General features: G+C 43.6%; 1 protein-coding gene across 5 annotated transcripts in view; it reads left to right on the plus strand.

The window, feature by feature from the left end:
- CPXM2 (carboxypeptidase X, M14 family member 2) overlaps window positions 1-23,828 on the plus strand; it is a 164,499-nt gene that overhangs the window by 84,215 nt on the left and 56,456 nt on the right. For all 5 annotated transcript variants that reach the window (XM_053308486.1, XM_053308485.1, XM_053308487.1 and 2 more), the window contains 3 exons: window positions 6,958-7,042; window positions 17,356-17,506; window positions 21,753-21,841. In XM_053308486.1, coding sequence (XP_053164461.1) covers window positions 6,958-7,042; window positions 17,356-17,506; window positions 21,753-21,841 — 325 coding nt within the window. The remainder of the gene's footprint in view (window positions 1-6,957; window positions 7,043-17,355; window positions 17,507-21,752; window positions 21,842-23,828) is intronic.

The following is a 23,828-nucleotide window of genomic DNA, read 5'->3' on the forward strand; positions in this document are numbered from 1 at the left end:
CCCAAGCCATGGGCCCAGTGGTGTAGGGAGAACTTCAGTGGCCCCTGTCCAGTCCACCACTGGTGGCCTCCACTGCCCAAGCTATGCCCCCTGAATCTGACATCAGTTGTGCAGGTGGCATGGTTGCGTTGCACCCCGTTTGCGAGTAAATAGCATCCAGCGCCACATTTGCAGGGCGACCGGGAGCACCTTTCCCTGCTTGTAAAGATGCATCCCTGGCCAGACTGGGAACCCAGCGCTGGCTAAAGCTTTTAAACAATGGAGCTATGTGGCTCCTGTGCGGCCCAGGTTTTTTGAAACACCCCTCCCCCCCCACACACAACATTGGCCTTGCCCTGCCTAGGGCCCTCCTCACGACACCACTGATTCCTGCACTATAGCTTGTGATGTATGGTAGATATCTATTCTGGCCAAAATGAGGTAGTTCTTTTAAAGTTATCAGTATCTAGAAAATACAGGTGCTCGACCATTTGTTTGTTTGTTTGTATTTCAGAAGATAACCAGTTTAATTGAGGGCACATATTTATTTAAATTCTGGTACATGTTTTCTTGCCCTCTGGCTATGCACAGTAGGCAACTTAGACTTTCACCACATTAAAGTGTTAGGAAATCTCAGCCTGACCTAATATTTGAGTTTAGTTTTAATCAAATCTTTCTAGTTGTCCATGCTAGGAAGATTATGATTCAAAATCTGTTCTTTGGACCATTTTAGTGTTTCCATTCATTTTTAATGGGGTTTTAAAATGCAGTTAAATTGGATTTTTGTGGCAATGAAAGAGCAGCTCCATCCACAGGTGCTGCATATGTTATGTCAAACATCCCCCTGGACATTCCCATTGAACGATCTCCAGTATTGCTGCTATTTCAGTCTCGACCCTCTGCTCAATTGGAACTGCCAATCATGCCGGACTGCATTAAAATATGAGGTGACATGGTGATAGGAACAAATTCTTTAAGTACTTTAGGGATTAGGGCTAGTCTGACAAATTCACTTAAACGGAAAGCTTCACTACTGGAACATCTTGCATTGAAACTCCAGTGCTTTCAATAATAAACACTGTTCAGATGCCTAGTGTGTAGGGGCCAAAAGCAAGAGCATGCCCATTCATGCCTGCTGACTTCACTCCCTGCACACATTGGCATCATTTTTTCTGAAAGAGCCCATGGGTATACAGACTGTACGTGCATAGACTCTGTCTGCATATTTACTCTCAAGAGTTATGCTGTATTTTAGCAGAAGGATGGCAAATTCATAGCCTGTAGGCCAGATATAGTCTGTAGGCCAAATACTACCTCATGTGGCTCTACCAATTTTTTTATTTGCTCACAGTTTCACTTATAAGGGGAAAAAATGAAACCACCTCCTATATGTATTTCATACACATGTTACGATGCTGCATACATTTTGGAAAGCCAAAGGAGCACTACTATCCAATGATGGAGTGCCTCCTGAGAAGATGGAGTTGGCTATCACTCCTTTTACAGACACAACAATTCAACTATTGTACTTTATTTATTATAGAAATGTGTATCTTTATAACACTTGAGGAGAGCTGGTCTTGTGCTAGCATGAATTGACCCCTTTGCCAAGCAGGGTCTGCCCTGGTTGCATTTGAATGGGAGACTACATGTGAGCACTGTAAGATATTCATCTCAGGGGATGAGGCCGCTCTGGGTAGAGCACCTGCATGCTTTCATGTAGAATGTTTTAAGTTCCCTTCCTAGCATCTCTAAGACAAGGCTGAGAGAGGCTCCTGTGTGCAACCTCGGAGAAGCTGCTGCCAGTCTGTGTAGACAACACTGAGCTAGATGGACCAAGGGTCTGACTCAGTATAAGGCAGTTTCCTATGTTCCTGTGTTTCTAAGGCAGCTAACAAAATAGTCTAAAAACAAAACACCAAACAAGACATAAGAACAGCAGTTAATAACACACATGAAAACCCACTTAAAACAATAGAAATGTTTTTTTTTATTTCAGACCAAGCAAATACTATAAAGTTTGTGTCTGTGTTCTTCTCAAATAATCTTTTGTGTCTGCAAGTAAAATGTAAATTTTCCATTGGCAAGTCATACAGAATCAAAACTGTATTATGCAAGTGCATGTAGTGAATAGAGATTATGGTAGGACTGAAGGACACCATCTGAGCATCAGCCTGAGCATTGATTCGGATTATACTGTCTGAGCATCGGCCTGAGCATTGATTCGGATTATACCATCTGAACATTGGCCTGAGCATTGTGTGAAGTGAGTGTAATGTTCTGGATCTGCTCACCCAGCACAGCGCCTCCATCCCTGCTTTCCTATGTGGGACCAGAACACCTAACCAGCTCCTAATTTCATATTTAAATATAACTTTCATGTAGAATTTAAAAAGCAGAATTAGAGGCTCTTTAATCAGATGGTCCATACCCACATAGCCATATGGTGGTGGGAATGGCAGACTAGACCAGCACACCCTACTTCTCCCCAATCCCAAGTGGGCCACCACTCTGTGATTTAGATAAGGATCTACATCGATCACCTTCAGACCATCCTCTGGGCCTTCTTTGAAATTGTGCTCTGCAGATGTATAGGATGAATTATTTGAATATTTAGTGCATATAAGACAATATTCAGTGTCATCTATAAGAGACAAGTCAATATGTTCAACACACTTTAACATTTTTTAGGCATACAATAATCACAACTAATACTGAGGTGGATTTGGCAGGTTGGGGAGTGGCAATAAGAAAACAACAACAAAAGCAGAGCTTCTATGGGTACAGGATACAGTTGAATATAACAAATCATGAACAGTCCCAATGCATTTCAAGATGAGGCTTTTCATCAGGAGACAGGACAGAAGTAACTTCAGGACGGAGGAACCCGTCCCTCTTCTTGGTCTGCTGATGGTACATCCAGAAAGCTCCATACCGAGCTCATCACTCAACTGTAGGCAAGGTGTCAGGACATTGGTAAAGCAGCCACCATTGACCACGATCCTTGAGGGGGCATGCTCAGTATGATCATGCCTTTCTAGCATTGATTGCCCATCCTTGGCAGGGAAAATACATTTTAACCTTTCTTCACACCACATGCACCAAGGGCTTTGCAGCTATACAGTCTTACACAAGCACAGTTATTAATAATGGGGTGGCAAGAAGGGACTTGCAGAATGGTGTCCCGGGTCTTGCGGGGGAGAACGACAACAGCAGCTGAGAAACTGGGGTGATGGATAGGGGTGTGCAAGCTGGCTCTATTTGAACTCTACAGGTAAAAAGGAATCTGGTGAGGATTCCCCTTTACTAGTAAAGGGGGCTATCCTAAGAGTAGAGGGGGTGGGAGGGACATAAGTAGCTACTTACAAATGTATCATGTGCAGAAGCCTAATTTGGGCCAAGGAAGGCCTGAACCAGGCCACAGGTAGCCCCGACTACTGTGAGGGAGGTCAGCGGGGGTGGGGGTGGGGGAGCCACCGTCCCCACACAGCCACCACAGTCACCGGTGGCAGCTCTTGTAAGTAGCTATTTTCTTCCCTCCTGACCCCTCTACCCTTAGAACACTCCCACCTCTTGAATGGTAAAGGGGAAATCCTCCCCAGATTCCCCTTTACCAGTAGAGCTCCAAGCTGGTCAAACCAGCTCGGTTTGAACACAGACTGGGTCTGGTTCGACCAGGGACAAAACTGAACCGGACTGGGTTGGCTCAAATCTAGTGTGGATTCAAGCTGAACCGGCAAAACCCTAGTGAAGGGTAGTAGGTTGGTGGTAGGGATTTGGCCGAATTGATTTGACTGCAATCTGGTTTATTCAAGTGGTCCAGCCTTGAATTGAATCACCCTAGATTTCAGCTCAAATTGATTTGGCGATTCAAGCCTCCATTTTGTTCTGTTTGTAATTTTTGTAATTATTTCTGGGTCATTCAAAGGGGCCCACCCCATGGGTGTGGTTTCTTGGGTTGTAATGACTTCTTCATAGGGAACAGTGCACTTCCCTATGAAGAAGTCATTATAAGCAGATAATCCACAACACATAAAAATTCCTAAACATTCACCCCTTTGCCCAACTCCCTGGGGGTTGGGTGGTAGTTGGTATACATGGGGCTCTACCACCCAACCCATTTTGGTGTCCCTAGGTACTACCCATGGCAAATTATGGGTTGCTTCGAATCCCAATTATTTTCTATGGCAGAAATAATAATAATTAAATTTTTTTTAAAAAAACACCACCACCGGAATCTTAACATGAACATAGCCAAACACAGAAAAAACAAAATAAATAAATTCATCTTTTAACCCCCACCCCCACCCCGATTGCCCTACTGCCTTGCAGGTTGGATGGTAGGCAGCATCCATGGTGCCCTTCCACCCAACCCACTTTGGTGCCCCCTAACCCTTAAAAATAAGTCCAGATATATTCAAATCAAATGAAATTCAAATCAAATTGACCCAGATTAGAAGCCAGCAGATTCAAATTTAAAACTTATCACAAAATTCAATTTGTGCACATCCCTAGTTTGTGGTTTGCATTGTTTGCAATGGAGTTTATATGGTAATAACAGCTTTGATTCCATGGTGTAAATGCACCCAGAAGAGGTGTAACCAGACCTAGGAACATGCCAATGAATCCTCAGGGAGGACCCCATGTGCCAGACCAGAAGAAGGTTGAGGCTGGTTATCTGTTACTCCAGGAAGGGATCCTGTTAACGTCTTATGAGGGAATATGTGTATGAGGGCAGACAAAGGATCCTGGGGTTCGTTTCAGTGTGACAAAGGATGCTCTTGGATTTGCTGACCCAGGCCAAGCAGTCCAGGAGGCCTCAACATGCTCTTGCTCCCATGCCAGGCCATTGGAGAAAAATAGAGGCACAGTGTGCTTCAGCTCTCCATTGGACTGCATTCTCATGAGGGAGGCCTTCCAACTATAGGGGTTGGGGTGATGTGAGGCTACTGGTATCTCTCATACTCTGTACTTTCCCTTCTCCACTCAACCCTTCCAGACTTCTAAGGAGTCTGGTCCACTAAATTGATCTGAGTGGTGTCAAGTGGGGAGAATAAGGAACAGCCGAGGATGGATCTTATGACCATAGCTAAACAGGCCGGGCAGGGACCAGATTTGGAGATCATGTAAATCAGCTGCTGTGGGGCATCCTAGGGAAGGGCACCTGCAGATTAGAGTGATCCCTGGCTGGCCAATTGACTATGCGGGGGGCGGGGGGGAGATGGATATATTACAGGGAGACCAGACTGTCTTGGTTTGCAGTGGTCACCGGGACTGGGGAAGGTGTTGCTGAGGGACCCTCCCCTGGCGCTCGCATGAAAATAGCAATGGGGATGGGCGGCAACAGCCCTCCAGCCCGCATGGATGTCTCCATGGTCAGCCACTCTCCTGAGAGAGTGGTTGTTGGGAGAGGGGCATTAACATCTATTGCATGTTCTTTCAACACACGGGTCTTTCAGGCCCTGTCCCATTGAACAACTCCATTCATGAGGTATGGCTGAGACTGCATACTTTCACCCCGGAGGAGGGGCTGGTACAAACTAGTACAAAAATTAGAACAGAATCACTGAAAAAGCCAAGGGATTTCTTTTAAATTAAACTCAGGGTTATCCTGTTCAGGATAGATTTTCTTTGCCAGAATGCATAATACCACACCAATATGCGGTGCCTCCAAACTAGGGGGCCAAGGCTATCTATCTATCTGTCTATCTATCTGTCTATCTATCTGTCTATCTATCTGTCTATCTATCTATCTATCTGTCTATCTATCTATCTATCTATCTATCTATCTATCTATCTATCTATCTATCTATCTATCTATCTATCTATCCACAGATTTATAAACATACTTCTATACTGTTGGAGGACGCAGTACTGTCCATGGGAACTTTAAAAATACAGACAATGTTCAGGCATGCAAGGCGACCAATGTCCTACTGCCCAAGGCAACCAATGTCCTGGTGCAATGAGCAGAAACAGGCACCAGAATTGTGGGGCAACGTGTTGTGTCTTTAATTGACTGGACCACAGGGAGGTTGTCATGGCCTGGATTTCCACAGGTGTGTTCCTTATGTAGCTTTGATAGGAACTCCGCTGTGCACGTGGTCATCACATTGATATGTCACTGGCTTCCAATTTGTTTCTGGGTCCAATTCAAGGTGCTGTTTTTGACCTTTAAAGCCCTTAACAGTTTGGGTCTTGGATATCTGAAGGACCATCTGCTCCCAAGGGTTTCTGACCACTTGACAAGATCATTGGAAGGGCCTCTGGTCCGCATGCCGATGGTGAGAGAGGCTCAGATGACGTGCACATGGGATAGAGCCTTCCTAGTCATTGCCCCAGCCTTTGGAATACTCTCCCAGCTGGTATCCATTCCTCAGCCTCCATCACAGTTTTCAGAATACAAGTAAAAATGTGGCTCTTCACCCAGGCTTTTCTATGAGAGTAAGCTGGTATGTTCCCCAGACTATGGGAAACACCTATGTTGGGCAGCAGCGATATAGGAAGATGCTGAAAGGCATCATCTCCTACTGTGTGGGAGATGGCAATGGTAAACCCCTCCTGTATTCTACCAAAGAAAAACCACAGAGCTCTGTGGTCGCCAGGAGTCAACACCGACTTGACGGTACACTTTACAGTTTTTACTGCTGCTGCTTTGTGTTGCTTGTGTTACTGTTTTATATAGGTTTATAAACTTTTAAATAGATATATATTATTTTTGTATTTATATTTAATATCTGTACTTTTTGTATTTTAATTGTGCATTGTTTTAATTATATTGTAAACCTCTTTGGGATTATTATTTTTTAAATGAAAAGTGGTTACCTTTTCTTGCACTAGCTGCCAGGTCTAGGTTTCTATATCAGTTTTTCCAGCCAGGTTTTAACATGATTTTTGCAAAGTAGCATTTCTGTAACCATTATATTAAATAAATAAATATGGATAATTTTCAAGAATCCCCCTTTTGCTTTTTTCTAGGAGTGACTGGGTAACGTCTTACAAAGTAATGGTGAGCAATGATAGTCATGCATGGATCACTGTCAAAAATGGCTCTGGAGACATGGTTCGTATCACATAATACTGTGTTTTGTCAATCATACACACTTAGTAGGAACTTCATATTATGAAACTGTTACTAGTTACATTTACTTCCTGAGGACAAATAGATTAAGTGCTCATAAGCAGAAGTTGGTTAAGTGAAATTGTCAGATAACTTGTAATTAATTAATCCCAAATTAATGCTCTCTCATATTTGCTTATTGGACTCCAAAATTACATACACTGTAATGCACAGGCCATGTCAACCACTTAAGGAACTTGCACAATAATTTAATATCTCCATCCACATTAAAAAATATTTATTTGTTGTATCTATTCATTTAAAATATTTATATCCCACCTCTCCAGTACAACAATGCTTTTAAAAAAAAAAAAAAAAAGCACAGCAGCTTGGTTTGCTATTGTTAAAGATGCTATAAAGACAATAACTTGATCAACAGGAAAGTTTGAGTTTTCAGTTATAATACAGTGCCAAGGCGCCCTCAGTCATCAAAACGAGGAATATGTGATGGGGAATTTCCTGTTCATGGCATCATTAGCTTGAGGGTCAGCAAGCAGAGAAGCAAGAAAGTTCCCTTCAAAACCAGAAGATTTTCAGGGATCCCAAGCTAGAGATTTTGCAATGGTATCCAGGTCTTTATGTACAGAAATCCCCTGAAACAAAAAAACAAAACAAAACTTGTTTTATAGAAAGTTGTTTAGCATTTCTTGAAAATGCTCAGATATTCTCATTAGGAGGAATCCTGAGCCAGTGTGGTTAACGTGTCAGACTAGGACCAGGTTCAAATTCCCACATAGCCATGAAACACATTAAGTAACAGGAACATAGGAAGCTACCATATACTGAGTCAGACCATTGGTCCATCTAGCTCAGTATTGTCTTCACAGACTGACAGCGGTTTCTGCAAGGTTGCAGGCATGAATCTCTCTCAGCCCTAATTTGGAGATGCCAGGGAGGGAACTTGGAACCTTCTGCTTTTCCCAGAGCAGCTCCATCCCCTGAGGGGAATATCTTTCGGTGCCCACACTTCTAGTCTCTCATTCAAATGCAACCAGGGCAGACCCTCCTTAGCTAAGGGGACAAGTCATGCTGGCTACCACAAGATCAGCTCTCCTCGCCAGCACACTATCCCTTGGGCCAGTCACTTTTTTCAGTCTATCCGTTCAGGTGGGGATAAAATGGGGGGACCATGTATAGTTCTGTCCTGAGGTCCTCAGGGTCAGATAGAATTGTAAATATGTTTTAAACTGACTTCAGATTTCACCTTTTTGATGTTTGTGGGGGAGGCAACCCTACCTCTAAGATCTTACAAGTAGAGGCAAGTCATGCATGACTGGATGATTTTATTTATTTTTATTTAACATATTTGTATACTGCCCAAAATGCAAGTCTCTGGGTGGTTTACAACAATTAATTGAATTGGAACTTTCAGCCCAGAGCAGTTCAGGTGACATGAGTGTCCCATCTAGCCCTATAAAGCTGCTGATTATGATCTGCCTCTTCAGTCTGAGCAGCTTGTTGCAATTTTGTTGAGTTGCTCATAGGTGGTTGGTGAATCACCTATCTGCCTCTTTTCAGCCATTTGCATCCTCCAGACCCCCAGCCCAGATCATGACATTTTAAAATAATGGATCATAAGAACAGCCCTGCTGGATCAGGCCCAAGGCCCATCTAGTCCAGCATTCTGTTTCGCACAGTGGCCCACCAGATGCCGCTGGAAGCCACAGACAGGAGTTGAGGGCATGCCTCCTGCCATTACTCCCCTGCAACTGGTACTCAAAGGAGTTGAGGGCATGCCTCCTGCCATTACTCCTCTGCAACTGGTACTCAGGCATCCTGCCTTTGAGGCTGGAGGTGGCCCACAGCCCTCCGACTAGTAGCCATTGATAGCAGAGGCGTATCTAGGAAAAATAGCGCCTAGGGCAAAAACTGAAATTGCGCCCCCTGTCCAAGCATCTGACACCCATCTTTCAGATAACTTTACCATAATATCAGCTGAAAAATACAAGTCAAGCTTGTTAATTTTTTAATATTTCAAAAACTATTTAGCAGTGGACTTAGCCAGACCAAAAAATGCTGGAAAATGACAAATTTCAGTATGTGGGGGCTCATGAAATACCCAAATACTATGTGGAGATGTACTTGGAAAACTAAACAGAGGTGCCTGTCTAATTCTCTACTATGCATTGTAGCATCACCATTACATAAGTTTTAAAAATCAATGGAGAATTTGACTTTTCCCAGATACTCTGTAAATAATTAAAGGATATGCAGAGTAAACTGTGTCACTGCTTGGAATATATTCTAGTCTTTCAGAAAGACAGTTAAAATGAGAGAAAGAGAGCAAGAAACTCCCAGTGGGCCTTAATATTAAGGGTTTCACACTGATTCAAAGACAAACTCACCATTAATAGCCATATTAGCAAGACATCACATTTAACTCACTTATCACAAGAAGCAAAGTAAGAGCAAATGAATACAATCCTAGCTCTTAAGCATCAGCTCAGTATTCACAAGCCCTGATTCTCTGTACATAGTGCCAATCTGAATATGTGTACAGTGTCTTATATTATATTTTTATTATTATCATTTTTACCCATAGCCGCTTTAGGGGGCTTCCTAAAGGCTGGGGGGGTTGCAAAGATTCCCCCTCACCCCGCCTGCCTCTAGGGCCTTGCAGGGACCATTTGAGCATGTGCAGTGGCAGTTTTTAAAAATAATCTTTTTTTTAAGGCCACTGAAAACAAAATGGCCACCGCGCATGCTCAAATGGCCTCTGCAAAGCCTGGCATGACCTAGAGCATCACAGAGGCCATTTGAGCATGCACAGTGGCCATTTTGTTTTTGGCAGCCATTTTTTTTAAAAAAGTAATTTTACAAAATTGCGCCCCCCTTCAAGTGGCGCCCGGGGCACGTGCCCTGCCTGCCCTGCCCCTAGATACGCCCCTGATTGATAGACCTCTCCTCCATGAAGTCATCCAAACCCCTCTTAAAGCCATCCAGGTTGTTGGCTGTCACCACATCCTGTGGCAGAGAGTTCCACAAGTGGATCACACGTTGTGTGAAAAAGTACTTCCGTTTGTTGGTCCTAGACCTCCTGGCAATCAATTTCATGGAGTGACCCTGGTTCTAGTGTTGAGTGAGAGAGAAAGAATTTCTCTCTCTCCACTTTCTCCACACCATGCATGATTTTATAGACCTCTATCATGTCTCCCCGCAGTCGTCTTTTTTCTAAACTTAAAAAGCCCCAGGTGTTGTAGTCTTGCCTCATAAGAAAGGTGCTCTAGGCCTCTGATCATCTTGGTTGCCCTCTTCTGTACCTTCTCCAATTCAACAATGTCCTTTTTTAGATGTGGTGACCAGAATTGTACGCAGTACTCCAAGTGTGGTTGCACCATAGTTTTGTATAAGGGCATTATAATATTAGCCATTTTATTTTCAATCCCCTTCCTAATGATCCCTAGCATGGAATTGGCCTTTTTAACAGCTGCCGCACATTGAGTTGACACTTTGAATGACCTATCCACCACGACCCCAAGATCCCTCTCCTGGTCGGTCACCGACAGCTCGGATCCCATCAGCAATACTTGAATTTGGGGTTTTTCGTCCCAATGTGCATCACTTTACACTTGCTAACATTGAACCACATTTGCCATTTTGTCGCCCACTCCCCCAGTTTGGAGAGATCCTTTTGGAGCTGCTCACAATCCATTTGGGATTTCACAACCCAAAAGAATTTGGTATCATCTGCAAATTTCACCACCTCGCTGCTTACCCCTGCTTCTAGATCATTTATGAATAAATTAAAAAGCACCAATCCCAGAACAGATCCCTAGGGGACCCCACTTCTTACTACCCTCCATTGTGAAAACTCTCCATTTATACCTACCCTCTGTTTCCTGTCCTTCAACCAGTTAGCAATCCACACATGTACTTGTCCCCTTATCCCATGACCGCTAAGTTTCCTCAGGAGTCTTTGATGAGGAACTTTGTCAAAAGCTTTTTGGAAGTCCAGATAGACTATGTCAACTGGATCACCTTGATCCACACACTCGTTGACACTCTCAAATAAATCCAAAAGGTTGGTGAGGCAAGATTTACCTTTGCGGAAGTGATGCTGGCTCACTGCCAGCAGGGCCTGTTCTTCTAGGTGCTTTACAATTTTATCCTTGAGGATGCTTTCCATCAAATTGCCTGGAACGGATGTTAGGCTTACCGGCCTGTAATTTCCCGGATCGCCCCTGGATCCCTTCTTGAAAATCGGTGTTACATTTGCTACTCTCCAGTCCTCTGGTACAGAGCCCGATTTCAGGGATAAGTTAAATATTTTAGCAAGGAGGTCGGCTATTTCACATTTGAGTTCTTTGAGGACTCTTGGATGGATGCCATGCGGCCCTGGTGATTTGTTAGCTTTCAGTTTTTCCAGACAGTTTAGAACATCATCCCTTGTCACTTCTATCTGACTCAGCTCTCTAGCCTCCATCCCTAAAAAGCCTGGTTCAGGAACAGGTATATGCTCAGTATCCTCTGCCGTGAAGACAGATGCAAAGAACTCATTCAGCTTCTCTGCAACCTCCATATCCTCCTTAATAATCCCTTTCACTCCCTCATTGTCTAATGGTCCAGCTACCTCCCTGGCAGGTTTCCTGCTTCTGATGTACATAAAGAAGTTTTTGTTATTCCCCTTGATACTTTTGGCTAAATGTTCCTCATACTCTCTTTTTGCCTCCCTTATTGTCACCTTGCATTTCTTTTGCCAGAGTTTGTGTTCCTTTCTGTTCTCTTTGTTTGGACAGGCCTTCCAGTTTCGGAAGGAAGTCTTCTTCCCTTTTATGGCTTCCTTGATGGTACCCGTTAGCCATGCTGGCATCCTCCTGGACTTAGTGGTACTTTTCCTCCTTTTGGGAATACGATCTAACTGGGCTTCTAGTATTGTGGTTCTGAGTAAACTCCATGCATTCTGGAGCGAAGTGACTCTCCTGATTTCCCCCCTCAGCTTTCTTTTCACCATACTCCTCATTTTGGAGAAGTTTCCTCTTCTGAAATTAAAAATGTCTGTGTTAGACGTCCTTGGTGATTCTCTCTCTGCATGTATGCTGAATTTGATGGCACTGTGGTCACTGTTCCCTAAAGGGTCGATGACACTGACATCATGCACCAGGTCCTGGGTGACACTCAGAATTAGATCCAAGGTCGCCTTCTCTCTGGTTGGTTCCATGACCAACTGTTCTAGGGCACAGTCATTTAGCGTATCTAGAAATTTGACCTCGTTGTCCTGACTAGAATGGGAATTTACCCAGTCTATGTGTGGGTAATTGAAATCACCCATAATTACAGCCCTGCCTCTCCTTGACGCCTCCCTGATTTCCTCCTGCAACTCCCAGTCACTGTCGGCATTTTGATCCGGAGGGCGATAGCACGTACCCAGTAGCACGTCCCCTTTCCGGCCTTGTATAGTCACCCACAGGGTTTCTGTGGAGGACTCCAGTCCATCTCGGTTTTCTGGCTTGTTAGATTCTATCCCTTCTTTAACATACAGTGCTACCCCTCCTCCAAGGCGCCCCTCCCTGTCCTTTCTATAGAGTTTATACCCAGGGATAACAGTGTCCCACTGATTCTCACTGTTGCACCATGTTTCTGTTATGCCCACTATATCTATTTGTGCGTTAGCAACCAAGCACTCCAGCTTACCCATCTTGGCTCGGAGGCTTCTGGCATTGGCATACAAGCCCCTATACACTGAATCTCTCCCCTGATGTATGCTATTCTTTTGACTCTTTGACCTGCTGGCACAGGCTCCCGTCTACTCTTTATGCAGTTCTGCTCTGTCCCCTTCTGTTTTATCTGAATTCTTTGCAGCCTCACACTTTAAAGGATGGCTTTTGCGAAACGGGATACTGCCCAGCTCCCATCAGCTGTTCCCCAGGTGACATTTTAAAAGCTGCTCTGCAACCTTTTTTATTGTAAGCACCAGCAGTCTGGTTCCATCTTGGTTCAAGTGCAGCCCGTCCCTTTTGTACAGGCCTTGCTTGCCCCAAAATGTGTCCCAGTGCCTAACAAATCTAAACCCCTCCTCCCGGCACCAACGTCTCATCCACGCATTGAAGCCCCTCAGCTCTGCCTGTCTCACTGTACTTGCGCGTGGAACAGGTAGCATTTCTGAGAATGCTACCTTGGGGGTCCTGGACTTCAAAATGCTACCTATCAGCCTAAATTTGGCTTCCAGGACCTCCCGACTGCATTTCCCCACATCGTTGGTGCCAACATGCACCACGACAGCTGTCTCCTCCCCAGCACTGCCTAGGAGCCTATCTAGATGCTGCGTAATGTCTGCAACCTTCGCGCCAGGCAGGCAAGTCACCGTGCGGTCAACACGTGGGTCCCAAACCCATCTCTCTATCCCTCTAATGATCGAATCACCAACTACAAGGAGGCCCCCACCCCCCAGAGGAGTATCCCCTGTGCGAGAGGATATGGGCTCATCATCCACGGAAGGGGTCCCTTCTAAAGGAACATTTCCCTCTTCCTCAGACCGATGTCCTCCTCGCCCAAGACCTTCATTCTCCCTGACAGCAGAGGAGCTACCAGCCCTGGAGTGGAATGCCTCTATCACATCCCTGAAGGTCTCGTCCACATGCCTCTCTGTCTCTCTGAGCTTCTCCAGATCTGCCACCTTGGTCTCAAGGGAGTGGATTTGTTCCCTGAGAGCTAGGAGCTCCTTGCACCGAGCACACACCCATGACTTCTGCCCATGGGGCACATAGTCATACATGTGGCACTCTGTGCAATACACTGGGAAGTGCCCCCTCCCCTGCTGGCCTTTTATCTTCATACTGTTTTTGTTGGCTGTTTACAGTATTTAGGGAGCTTATTGTCCGTTTATTAGATAGTTTATTAGGATAGGTCTCAGCTGTAATGGTCAACTATTTAACTGTCCAAACAGCCTTTCCCAAGAATAGGAGGGAGACGAGGGAGGGATATGTACTTACGTTCTCTTCTCCACCAGGCTCCTTGTGATCCTTGTGATCGCAGGGGCTTGTTCCAGGCTCCCCCACACACTTCCTGCTAAACCCGTGCAAAACACCTACATCCTATTTGCTATCCCTGTTCGCTATAATAGCTGCATATCATCATGACAATAGTCCCACCTTCCTTGCAGGGTTGGAACACAGCCCAGAAGAAAGGCTTGGCTGGCTGCATTAATTATTGGGGACAGCATCCTTTCCTACAAGTCCATTCCTTTTTTCTGACCTTTGTTACTTCAAGCCTTAGCAGCCTAATTTTCAGTCCAAATAAAATGCAAATCTAGGTGGTTTAAGATAGGGTGTGCATGGAACCATTTCCCCCAGTTCGGCTCAAATTCAGCTCGGACATGAGCTGCCCTGGGAGACTTGGGCTCGATCGAGCCGGGGCCTGGTCGGGTCCAGCCACTGAGCTGCCTGAGCCAGCTTGTGAGCTGGCTTGGGGTGGGGGTGGGGGAATACTTACAAAGGGGAATCTGGCAAGGATTCTCCTTTACAAGATCAGGGCTTTATCATAGTAAGTACGGAGCAAGGGACAGGGGGCGAGGAAAGCGTTATTTTTAAACTTTAAAAACAAGCCACTGGTGGCAGCAGGAATGGAGGCGGCGGGGGCTCCTCCAGCCCTCCCTCGCCAGACTCCCTAATGACAGGCTGGTCAGTCTGCAGACCCTTTCACACCTCTGCACACACATTGCCGCCACTACAGGGACTTCTGCATATGCGCAGAGGCCATTTGCTTCACCAGCGGCAGCTTGGTTTTTTTAGGTTAAAAATAACTTTTTCCTCGCCCCCTGCCCCATACTTATTATGGCAAAGCCCTTTACTTGTAAAGGGACTTGGCTGAACTTCAACTCGGACCAGCTCCCTGTTGGAGATGAACTTCCAGTGCATCGACCTTTTGCACCAACTGTCCTAATGACCACTAGGGGCATTGCGAGTAGAGACAGTGAGTAAGGGTCTCCCTATCTGTCCCTACTCTATGACCCCTGAACTGACTCTGCAGCACTTCCTGTGTTGAGTCACAATCCTTCCTTTCCTCCTAGAGAGCAGATGGAAACATCTCTCTCTCTCTCCTTACCTATCCACTATGTAGTCCTTTAGATTAGATATAGGTCTTTCCTGTCTAAGTGTATTTAACCAATAAATGTTTAGTGTTTAGTCACACAAGGATCTCCATGTGTTTTCTCTAAATAGCTGCAATATCCAAACCATCCTCTGCTACCTACTCTGTAACTGGAGTGTGTGCTCATTTCTTACTGCTCTGCTGTTTTACCTATTGTGGGTAAAAATCAACAACCTCTAACACTTCCCTCTTCATGGGGCCGGTTTGGTTCAAGTGCGAACCTTCAAGCTGAGCTGGCTGGCTCGAACTCAAGCCTTGCTTGCTTCAGGTCGGTTTGCACAGCCCTAGTTCAAGTCCTGTCAGATCTTTATCATGTTGTTTAGTAGGTGTTGCAGAATATGTTAAATTCTGCCTGTGGTGCATTGGTTTTTAAGGTCACTTCCACACAGCAACATCTCCCAACAGTAGCATCAAGACAGGAAGTCAAAGAAGAGGTCCCATGGGGTTGCTACTGTCAATTTTGGTTTTGCACCATAGAGACTGTGCAATTTGTGCTGATCTTATTTGACTGTTTCAGTGATCAGAAATAAGAATGGGGATTCACAAGGATTAAAACCAAGCATGTCAATTCACACTGTTGCAAACCAAACCTTTCTGTATGCAAGTAGCTCATTATCCTTAGAAGTAGGGAACACAGAGATAATAGCAAATTTGTTCTATTATTATGAGAATAATAATAATATATTGTATTATAATATAATATATTCTATTATCCCAATAATAATAATAATAATTAAATAAATTGTAAGAATAGCAAGGATACATATATACCCACCATACATAGACACCAACATATTGTTCTGTAATGAAAGTAACAATATGTACAGAATACCTGGGTGAAGTTACATGCTTTTATTAATACTCATGTAGGAAGAAATAAATGGGTTCAATATACTGTAGAAGTATACAGGGAGAATATCGAGTTGTATGACATGTGCAAGACATATTGAGCTGTGCAATTCCACCATTTCCACTCCCATCAAATTATGTTCTTCCTGATCTCCTGGTACCTGAAAGTGCAAACTGTGATTTTGTAAAAATATCTAAAGTCTGTTCCTATACAACAACTGCATATGTCTTCTGATAATCCATAAATAAATTCTGTAATGAAATGCATAGGCACAACTGTTTAGTATGACTGATTTCCATTTTACCCAGGGAGAAATATATTGTATAGAACAGAGGTCCCCAGATGTTGCTGGACTACAACTGCTATAACCCCAGTCACAATGTCCTTTAGCTATTATGGCTACCATAATCCCCAACAATATCTAGGCTGAATACCCCTGACCTGGAAAGTTCTGCCAAACTGGAGGGGATGTTCAATCTGCACTCCATTCCCATTCATGAATTGGTGTTGGTTTGGCCAATTGCCGAGTCTGAGTCTCTCCCTTGACGGGGTTGAGCTGCCCCTGAAACAGGTGGTCTGCAACTTAGGGGTCCTCTTGGACTTGTGGCTCCTGCTTGAACAGCAGGTGGCCAGAGGTGCCTTTGTCCAGTTTTGGCTGGTCTGCCAGTTGTGGCGCTATCTTGACTGGCAGGCCCTGGCAACAGTAACTCATGCCCTCGTCATCTCTCGTTTGGATTACTGTAATGTGCTCCACCTGGAATTGCCTTTGAAGACAACCCAGAAGCTTCACTTGGTCCAAAATGTGGTGGCGCTTATGAGCGCTAGGGGATATGACAGTGTGACACCTCTCTTGGGGTTGCTGCACTGGCTACCTATTTGCTTCAGGGTCCAATTCAAAGTGCTGGTTCTCACCTTGAAAACCCTTCAGGGCTTAACGCCTGTTTACCTTTAGGACCACCTCTCCCAGCCAGTTCTGTTCCGTCCTGTGAGATCTCTCAGGTTGTCCTTCTTTCGGTCCCTGGCCTTAGAGAGGTCCATAGTACTAGGGCCTATGGAAGGGCTTTCCCTGTTACTGCGCCTTCACTTTGGAATTCTCTCCCCCTACCCCCCAAGATTTGGTCTGCCTCCTCCCTTTCAGCCTTTGAAACCTTATTGAAGGCATTCCTTTTCTGCCAGGCGTTTGCCCTTTAATACACACACACACACACACACACACACACACACACACACAGATGCTTTTCTAAACCCATATTTTGATTTTTGCTTTATTTTAGGTGTTAATACTAATGATGACCACGCTCTATTTTGTTTGTTGAAGTAGATTTTTGAAGGCAACAGTGAAAAGGAGATCCCAGTTCTCAATGAACTACCAGTACCTCTTGTTGCACGTTATATTCGGATAAACCCTCGGACGTGGTATGAAGAAGGAAGCATATGCATGAGATTGGAAATTCTAGGGTGCCCGCTGCCAGGTAAGTGCTATTTTTAAGGCCAGGATTGGCATAACATAAAGCATCTATAGGGTGGTTCCTGGAGTGAGCCTTGTATAGTGTTTAGACTCATTTTGGGGTATAGACCCATTTTTGTCTGAGTGGGTAATCAGAACAAGTGTGTACGGTTGTGATGGTGTTATTACATTCGTCCTGTGTGCCCTCCCTTGATTCATGAGATCTATTAGAGATGCTTTTCAGAACAATTAACGATTCTTCTGTGATGCTTTGTCAAGAGGAATATAATAATACTTTGGTACTCAATTGTTCCAGAATATTATCTGTATGGAAATATTTCCATTAATCCCTTAGCAAATCACTGTATCAGATAAAAGCAAGGCATTTAATCAACTGAAAAAGAAAAGAAAAGAAACCTGCAGCCTGTTCCAGTCAACAGTAGAGAGACAGCAATGTGATCTTTATGAAACAGGGGGGAAAATATACTGTATGACAGGCACTAACGGAAGAGGAAGATCAAGAAGTTCTTCAGTTTCCTCTCTGGTTTTCAGAGTATTGCTGTGCAGATGGATGCAAAATGACACACAGGAATGTGCAGTTGCCTGAAAGGGATAGATGTACTTTTCTTTCCAGTTATTTCACAAATCGAACATAAAGCAGAAAATACCCAGAAATTACAAAAAGTATCCAGATACAGGCAGAAAATAGCTGTGAGCACTCAATGCATTTTACTTATTTATGACTGTCATAGAATCGTTGCTGCAAGGCAGAATTACATTCCCCACCCACCCCCACCCCACAGAATGATCACTGTTATTTGCTTGCAGACACTTGGTGATTCAGCAGAGAGCAACCTGGGTTCAAATCCCATATTAGTCATTGACTCACTGGGTAGTCTTGGGAAAGTCATGGTCTTGCTCAGTGTGCAGTGACAGAGTGTACTATTGAGCTGTGAAAACCAGAATATAGCATCTGTGTCTGCTGCACAACCTCATTGAAGTTGATTGTGCTTGTGGAGCAGTAGTACTTGGTGCATTTTGCACATAGGATTTTCACCTTCTCCTTTTTGTGTGTGACCAGTTTAGTTGTTGATATTTTGGATGGCATCCATTCTATTGAGAAATACTTGAACTACTAGCATGGGAATTGGCACAGTCTCTGTGTAACCTCTGAGTATCAGGCCTGCTGATTCCGTTCACATAGCACAGGGCCTTCTAAGTTATTATCCCCAGACTTTGGAAAGCTTTCCCAGTGGGCATTCGCTCCTCAGTTTCCATCACCGTTTTTATAAAGCAAGTGAAATCTGGGCTTTTTACCCAGGCTTTTATATGAGTGTTTTTTGTTGCTGATGTTCAGTATTTTATGGTCTCATTGTGTATGTTTTTAAAACTTTTAATTAGATTTGTATTTTTATATTCTAATTTAATATTTTTATTCTGTAACTGTTTTATAGTTTTATATTGTTCTAAGTGTACAATCTCAAATACCTTGAGATTGTTTTAATTAAAGACAGTTTAAAAATCTAACAATAGAATAAATAAATTGTAGTGATCAGCCGCCACCCCCGCCACCAAAGAGTTAACAGGGAGTGAACCCTTCTCTTGACTGACACACTGGTGAACTCGAGGGTAGCCAATCAGTACACCAGGTAGGTGGGACGTAGAGAGTGGTTGTGGGGAATTCTGGGAACAAGAAGGGCAGTTCTTTGTTAGAAGAGTGAAGGACATGTGGCCATGGAGGATTGCTGCGGGAAAATGACTCTGCAGATCCTAGAAAGACAGGAGGGCAGGAAGCTTGAACTATCATCTGAGGTTTGGTGAGTTCAAGGAAAAGGAAGCCTGGACTTAGGCTTTGGGTAGTTTAGTCTACGGAAAGGTTTGTTCAGTCAGACTTTGTGTTAGAATTTATGTTTCTTTGGTGTGTGCTTTGTATATCACTGATAAAGTAAAGTTGTGCCGTCAAGTCGGTGTCGACTGCTGGCAAAACAGAGCCATGTGGTTTTCTTTGGTAGAATACAGGAGAGGTTTACCATTGCCATCTCCTGCGCAGTATGAGATGATGCATTTCAGCATCTTCCTATATCGCTGATGCCCAATATAGGTGTTTCCCATAGCCTGGGAAATGTACCAGCAGGGATTCAAATCAGCAACCTTTTGCTTGCTAGGCAAGTTATTTCCCCGCTGCGCCATTAGGTGGCTTATATCCCTGATACTGTTCTAGTATTGATTACTTGCAATGTAATTAAAATAAGAAACACTAGCCTATGCCCATTCTACCTAGGGTGTTGTAAAATGCTCTATAAACATTTAAATGTGCATGAAGACAACCTATTTTTGTAATCTTACTAAAATGCTTAACTGTATCTAAGAAAGCTAGAAGCCTCAGATAGAAGCAGTCTGTAGTAATTGAACAATTTTTTTTTAGTTCTTTTCTTTTTACAAGCCTGTCCGAGTTGGTTTTTAACTCAGGAAAGCGGGGTGCAAAGGGGGTTTACTCTGGTGCAAGCACATTCTCAGACTTCAGCAGCTACCAGTTTTTAATCATCCCATGTAGGTATACATGTGGAACTTTTGTTTTTATTTGCCCAATATCTAGTGACAGAGGGAACTTGGATTAAAGTACCCAGTCCACTGGTCCAGTTCTCTGCAAGGCTTGGGGTGCTTGGTGGCGGCCTTTTGAACCTACCAATAATTACAGAAAGGTTTTAGGAAAAGCCTAGTCATGCAGCTCAGCAGGGATGATTCAGCATTTCTTTCCCTCACGTGAGCTTTAATTAGCCTTTGTCTGAGATCAAGCTCACGCGAGGGAAAGAAATGAATTCCTTCCTTCCTTCCTTCCTTCCTTCCTTCCTTCCTTCCTTCCTTCAGCTGACAACATTTCACCGAGTAAATTCTATTCAGCGGGGGAGAAAAAGAAGAAAAGCCAGTTCACGTCAAACAAAAAAGAGCCCCCAAAACATGATAGTATGCTTCAGCAAATATTTATTTGAAGTAGAATGCTTTCAAATTCCCTTGCTAGTCTAATTCATCCTGGATTTGGCTGTTCTAATTTCCCTCCACCCAGTGATTAGTTTGTTTTCCATCATTTTTTAGCTTAACTTTCTGGAAGCTGTGCATGTACAGTTTGACCTGGGCCATGGCAAGGAACTGGCATTAAGAGACATGCGGTCTCTGTCTCACTTGCAGTTTTAGGAGTAAATCAGATGCTCATCCAAATGTGCACCTCAGTGCATAGATAGTCTGTCTACACTGCATTGCTTTCACTGAAAAACATATTTGGATATGCATTCAAAAAGCCTGAAGTGCAGACAAACAGTTTCCGTATACAGACACATTTGTATGTGTATGGAAGCTGTTTGTCTGCACTTCAGTAGGGGTGTGTGTGGACTTCCCCCTCGCAGTTTGGTTGGAATTTGGACTGATCCACCGGTCCGCAAACCAGTTTGGTCGGACTGACTGGCCAGCCAGTCAGTTTGACCAAACTAGCTCAAACTGGTTCACCAGTTCGAGCGGCTATGCATATGTTTTAAAGTTGCTTGTAATAAAGGGGATGAAGCTTAGGGCAGCCAGTGAAGGTGGCAAGAGCGAGGCACCTTTAAGAGTAAATGAGAAAGTGCTAGCAGCTTACCAGTCTGGTACTGCTCCTGGAAGATGCAGCCATAGCAGCGCTCCTGCCAGCAGCCCAGCTGTGTGGCGGCAGCAGTGTGGCTACCAGCCCAGTACTCACTTACCTGGCCCAGAGGTCAGGTGAGTGAGTGCCAGGCCAGCAGCCAGCTGCTACCATGTGACTGGGCTGCTTTGGGGACTGCTGCTGCAGTTTCCAGGAGAGCAGACCTTTCAATCTCGGACTGCCCCGCCTCTCCTGAAGGCCAGTCTGCTTCACGATCAAACTGTTGAACCAGCCTGGTTCAGAGCAGACCGGTTCACTATTGAACCATTCTCCTTAGTTGAGTTGGGTGAGGAATTATCAGTGGCAAGGGAAGGTAACTGCTCTGTGATCTGTCCGTCTTCTTGGAAGGTAGGATTAACAAAAGAAAAGGAAGACACATAAAGCATGAACATGTTTTCATTTATATTTTATTCTTGAATAAAATATGTCATTCATATTTCAAAGATGTTTCACTTCTCTTTCTTTTCTTTTTCTATTTTATAAGCTCTTCATATACACAAGAGCAACCAGAAAATGTCATTTTCCTCCATCACATTATTTTATGATTGCTTCATTCCCCACAGAAAATGTAGCAATAATATTTATTATATTTTTATTACAGACCCAAATAACTATTATCACAGAAGAAATGAAATGATGACAACAGACAACCTTGATTTTAAGCACCACAACTACAAGGAAATGAGACAGGTAGGCAAAAAGTGGTGACACTGTGTGTCTTGGGACTTTGTAAATGCAGTGCTCTCACAAAGTATTTTGTTGATGTGTTCCCTAGTACAATATTATTGTTTTTCTTCACATCTCCTCTGCAGAACCATATGGATTTTGTCCCATTGCAATTCAATTCAGGGATGTATTTATTTTTTTTAATTAAGAACCCATACAGAGTCATACTCATCTAATCACTTTCATTTCTTGCATTATGGATGGCACATGAAGTGATTTTATTTTTATAAGAAGAAGAAAAGCTACACTTGCCTGGAAAATACCCAGTTGTGGAATCTGGATTCCTGACTTCCGCAAGTGGTGAAGTTCCCACTGCACAAAATTCTTGAAAGGCGTTTGTTTTGTCTAAATGAATGAATCTCATTTTATTTCAGCCCATCTCACTGGTTTGTATGGGTCAACAGGAAGCCTAAAATAATGCAAACTGTTTGCCAGGCCTCAGTACTCTTATGGACTCATTCTTCCATTCAGATCAATAGAGAGTACTTACTTCACTGTCAAGAAAAGGGTCTGTAATCAGCCAATTATTAATTATTTATTTATTCAATCTATATATCGCCCTTCCAAAAATGGCTCAGGGCGATTTACATCAAAATAAAAACAATTAAAATCAATTAACAGTTAAAAACAAAAACTATAAAAACAACATAAAACCAATTAACAATTAAAACATTTAAAACAGTTAAAAACCCTGGAGGAGAGAGTGCCGCACACTCCAAAGACAATTTTTCTATGTTCCATTTTTCAGTTCAATTCAGCTTTGATTTGACCATCCAGAGAAATCCAAGCTCTTGATTCTGCAGGGAACCAAAAATCAAGAGTGAATTTTTTGTGGAGTGAAAGAAGGAAGGATTCCAGACACCACCAGAGAAACATTTAGATGTCCTGAAGAAATCCAAAATAAGCAGAGTTGACCATTGAAATAGTCTTAATTAAGAGGCACTTGCAGCTCATTGGCTGACATTCAGAGCAGAAAAACGCTTGTGGAAGGACTTTATGCTAGTGCACAATTGTTGTGCTTCTTCAAGGCTGCACAGGATCGGCCCTCTTACAAATGGTCTACAGCTCCTGTAATTCCTGACTATTAGCCACTATGGCTGGGAATAATGGGAGTTGTAATCCAAAAATAGCTAGAGGACTGTGCAGCCCTGTGCTGCTCTGCAGATTCTGTACTAAAAGCAACACTACCACAAATGAGCACAACTGCAGCATGCCTTATTAATTACAGTGGGAACATTGTGCAAGAGCACTCTAGCATAATAGCACTCTTGCGCAACCCCAGATTTTAGTATAATTAAGTTAACTTCTTTGCTACGACAAATTTGTTCCTTATGCAAATGGTTCCTTGCTGTGATTGTCAGCCATTGGGTGTCTATTGGGGATGGCCAACCTTTTATCATAATGTGCCCTGGACTCTAAATGTTTTTGTACGTGAAGGAATTGCACCAGGAACTGTTTGCTGTATCACATTGCTTCAGAGATTTGAAAAGCTGCTCCTGCCCAAATTTCTCCCTTCTGCACAAATGTTTTAACACAAATGTTAAAAGTATAGAAGTACTAATATTATAAGTCTGGCTATCCCTAGTTCGTTGAGGTCATCTGGAGAGGTCCATCTCCAGTTAGCTCCAGCACTTCTGGTGGCGACTTGCAACTGGGACTTTTCTGTAGGTGCTCCTGGCCTTTGGAATGCACTCCCGGCAGATATCCACAGTTTAGGCTCGCTGTTGGCCCATAAGAGAGTCCTAAAAACTTACTTGTTTGGCCTTGCCTTCCAAGGTTTAAAATTTTTTTTAAAGTATTTTAATTGGTTTTAAATGGTTTTGTATTGTTTTTATATTGATCTGAGCACTGTGTTTCAAATCGTGTGTGTTTTTATGTCTTTTAAAACTTGTTGTTCACTGCCCAGACCCTTTGGACGGGGCGGTTTATAAACGTAATAAATAAATAAGTA

Source organism: Hemicordylus capensis, chromosome 3, assembly GCF_027244095.1.
Source record: "Hemicordylus capensis ecotype Gifberg chromosome 3, rHemCap1.1.pri, whole genome shotgun sequence".
NCBI classification, from domain to species: Eukaryota; Metazoa; Chordata; class Lepidosauria; order Squamata; family Cordylidae; genus Hemicordylus; species Hemicordylus capensis.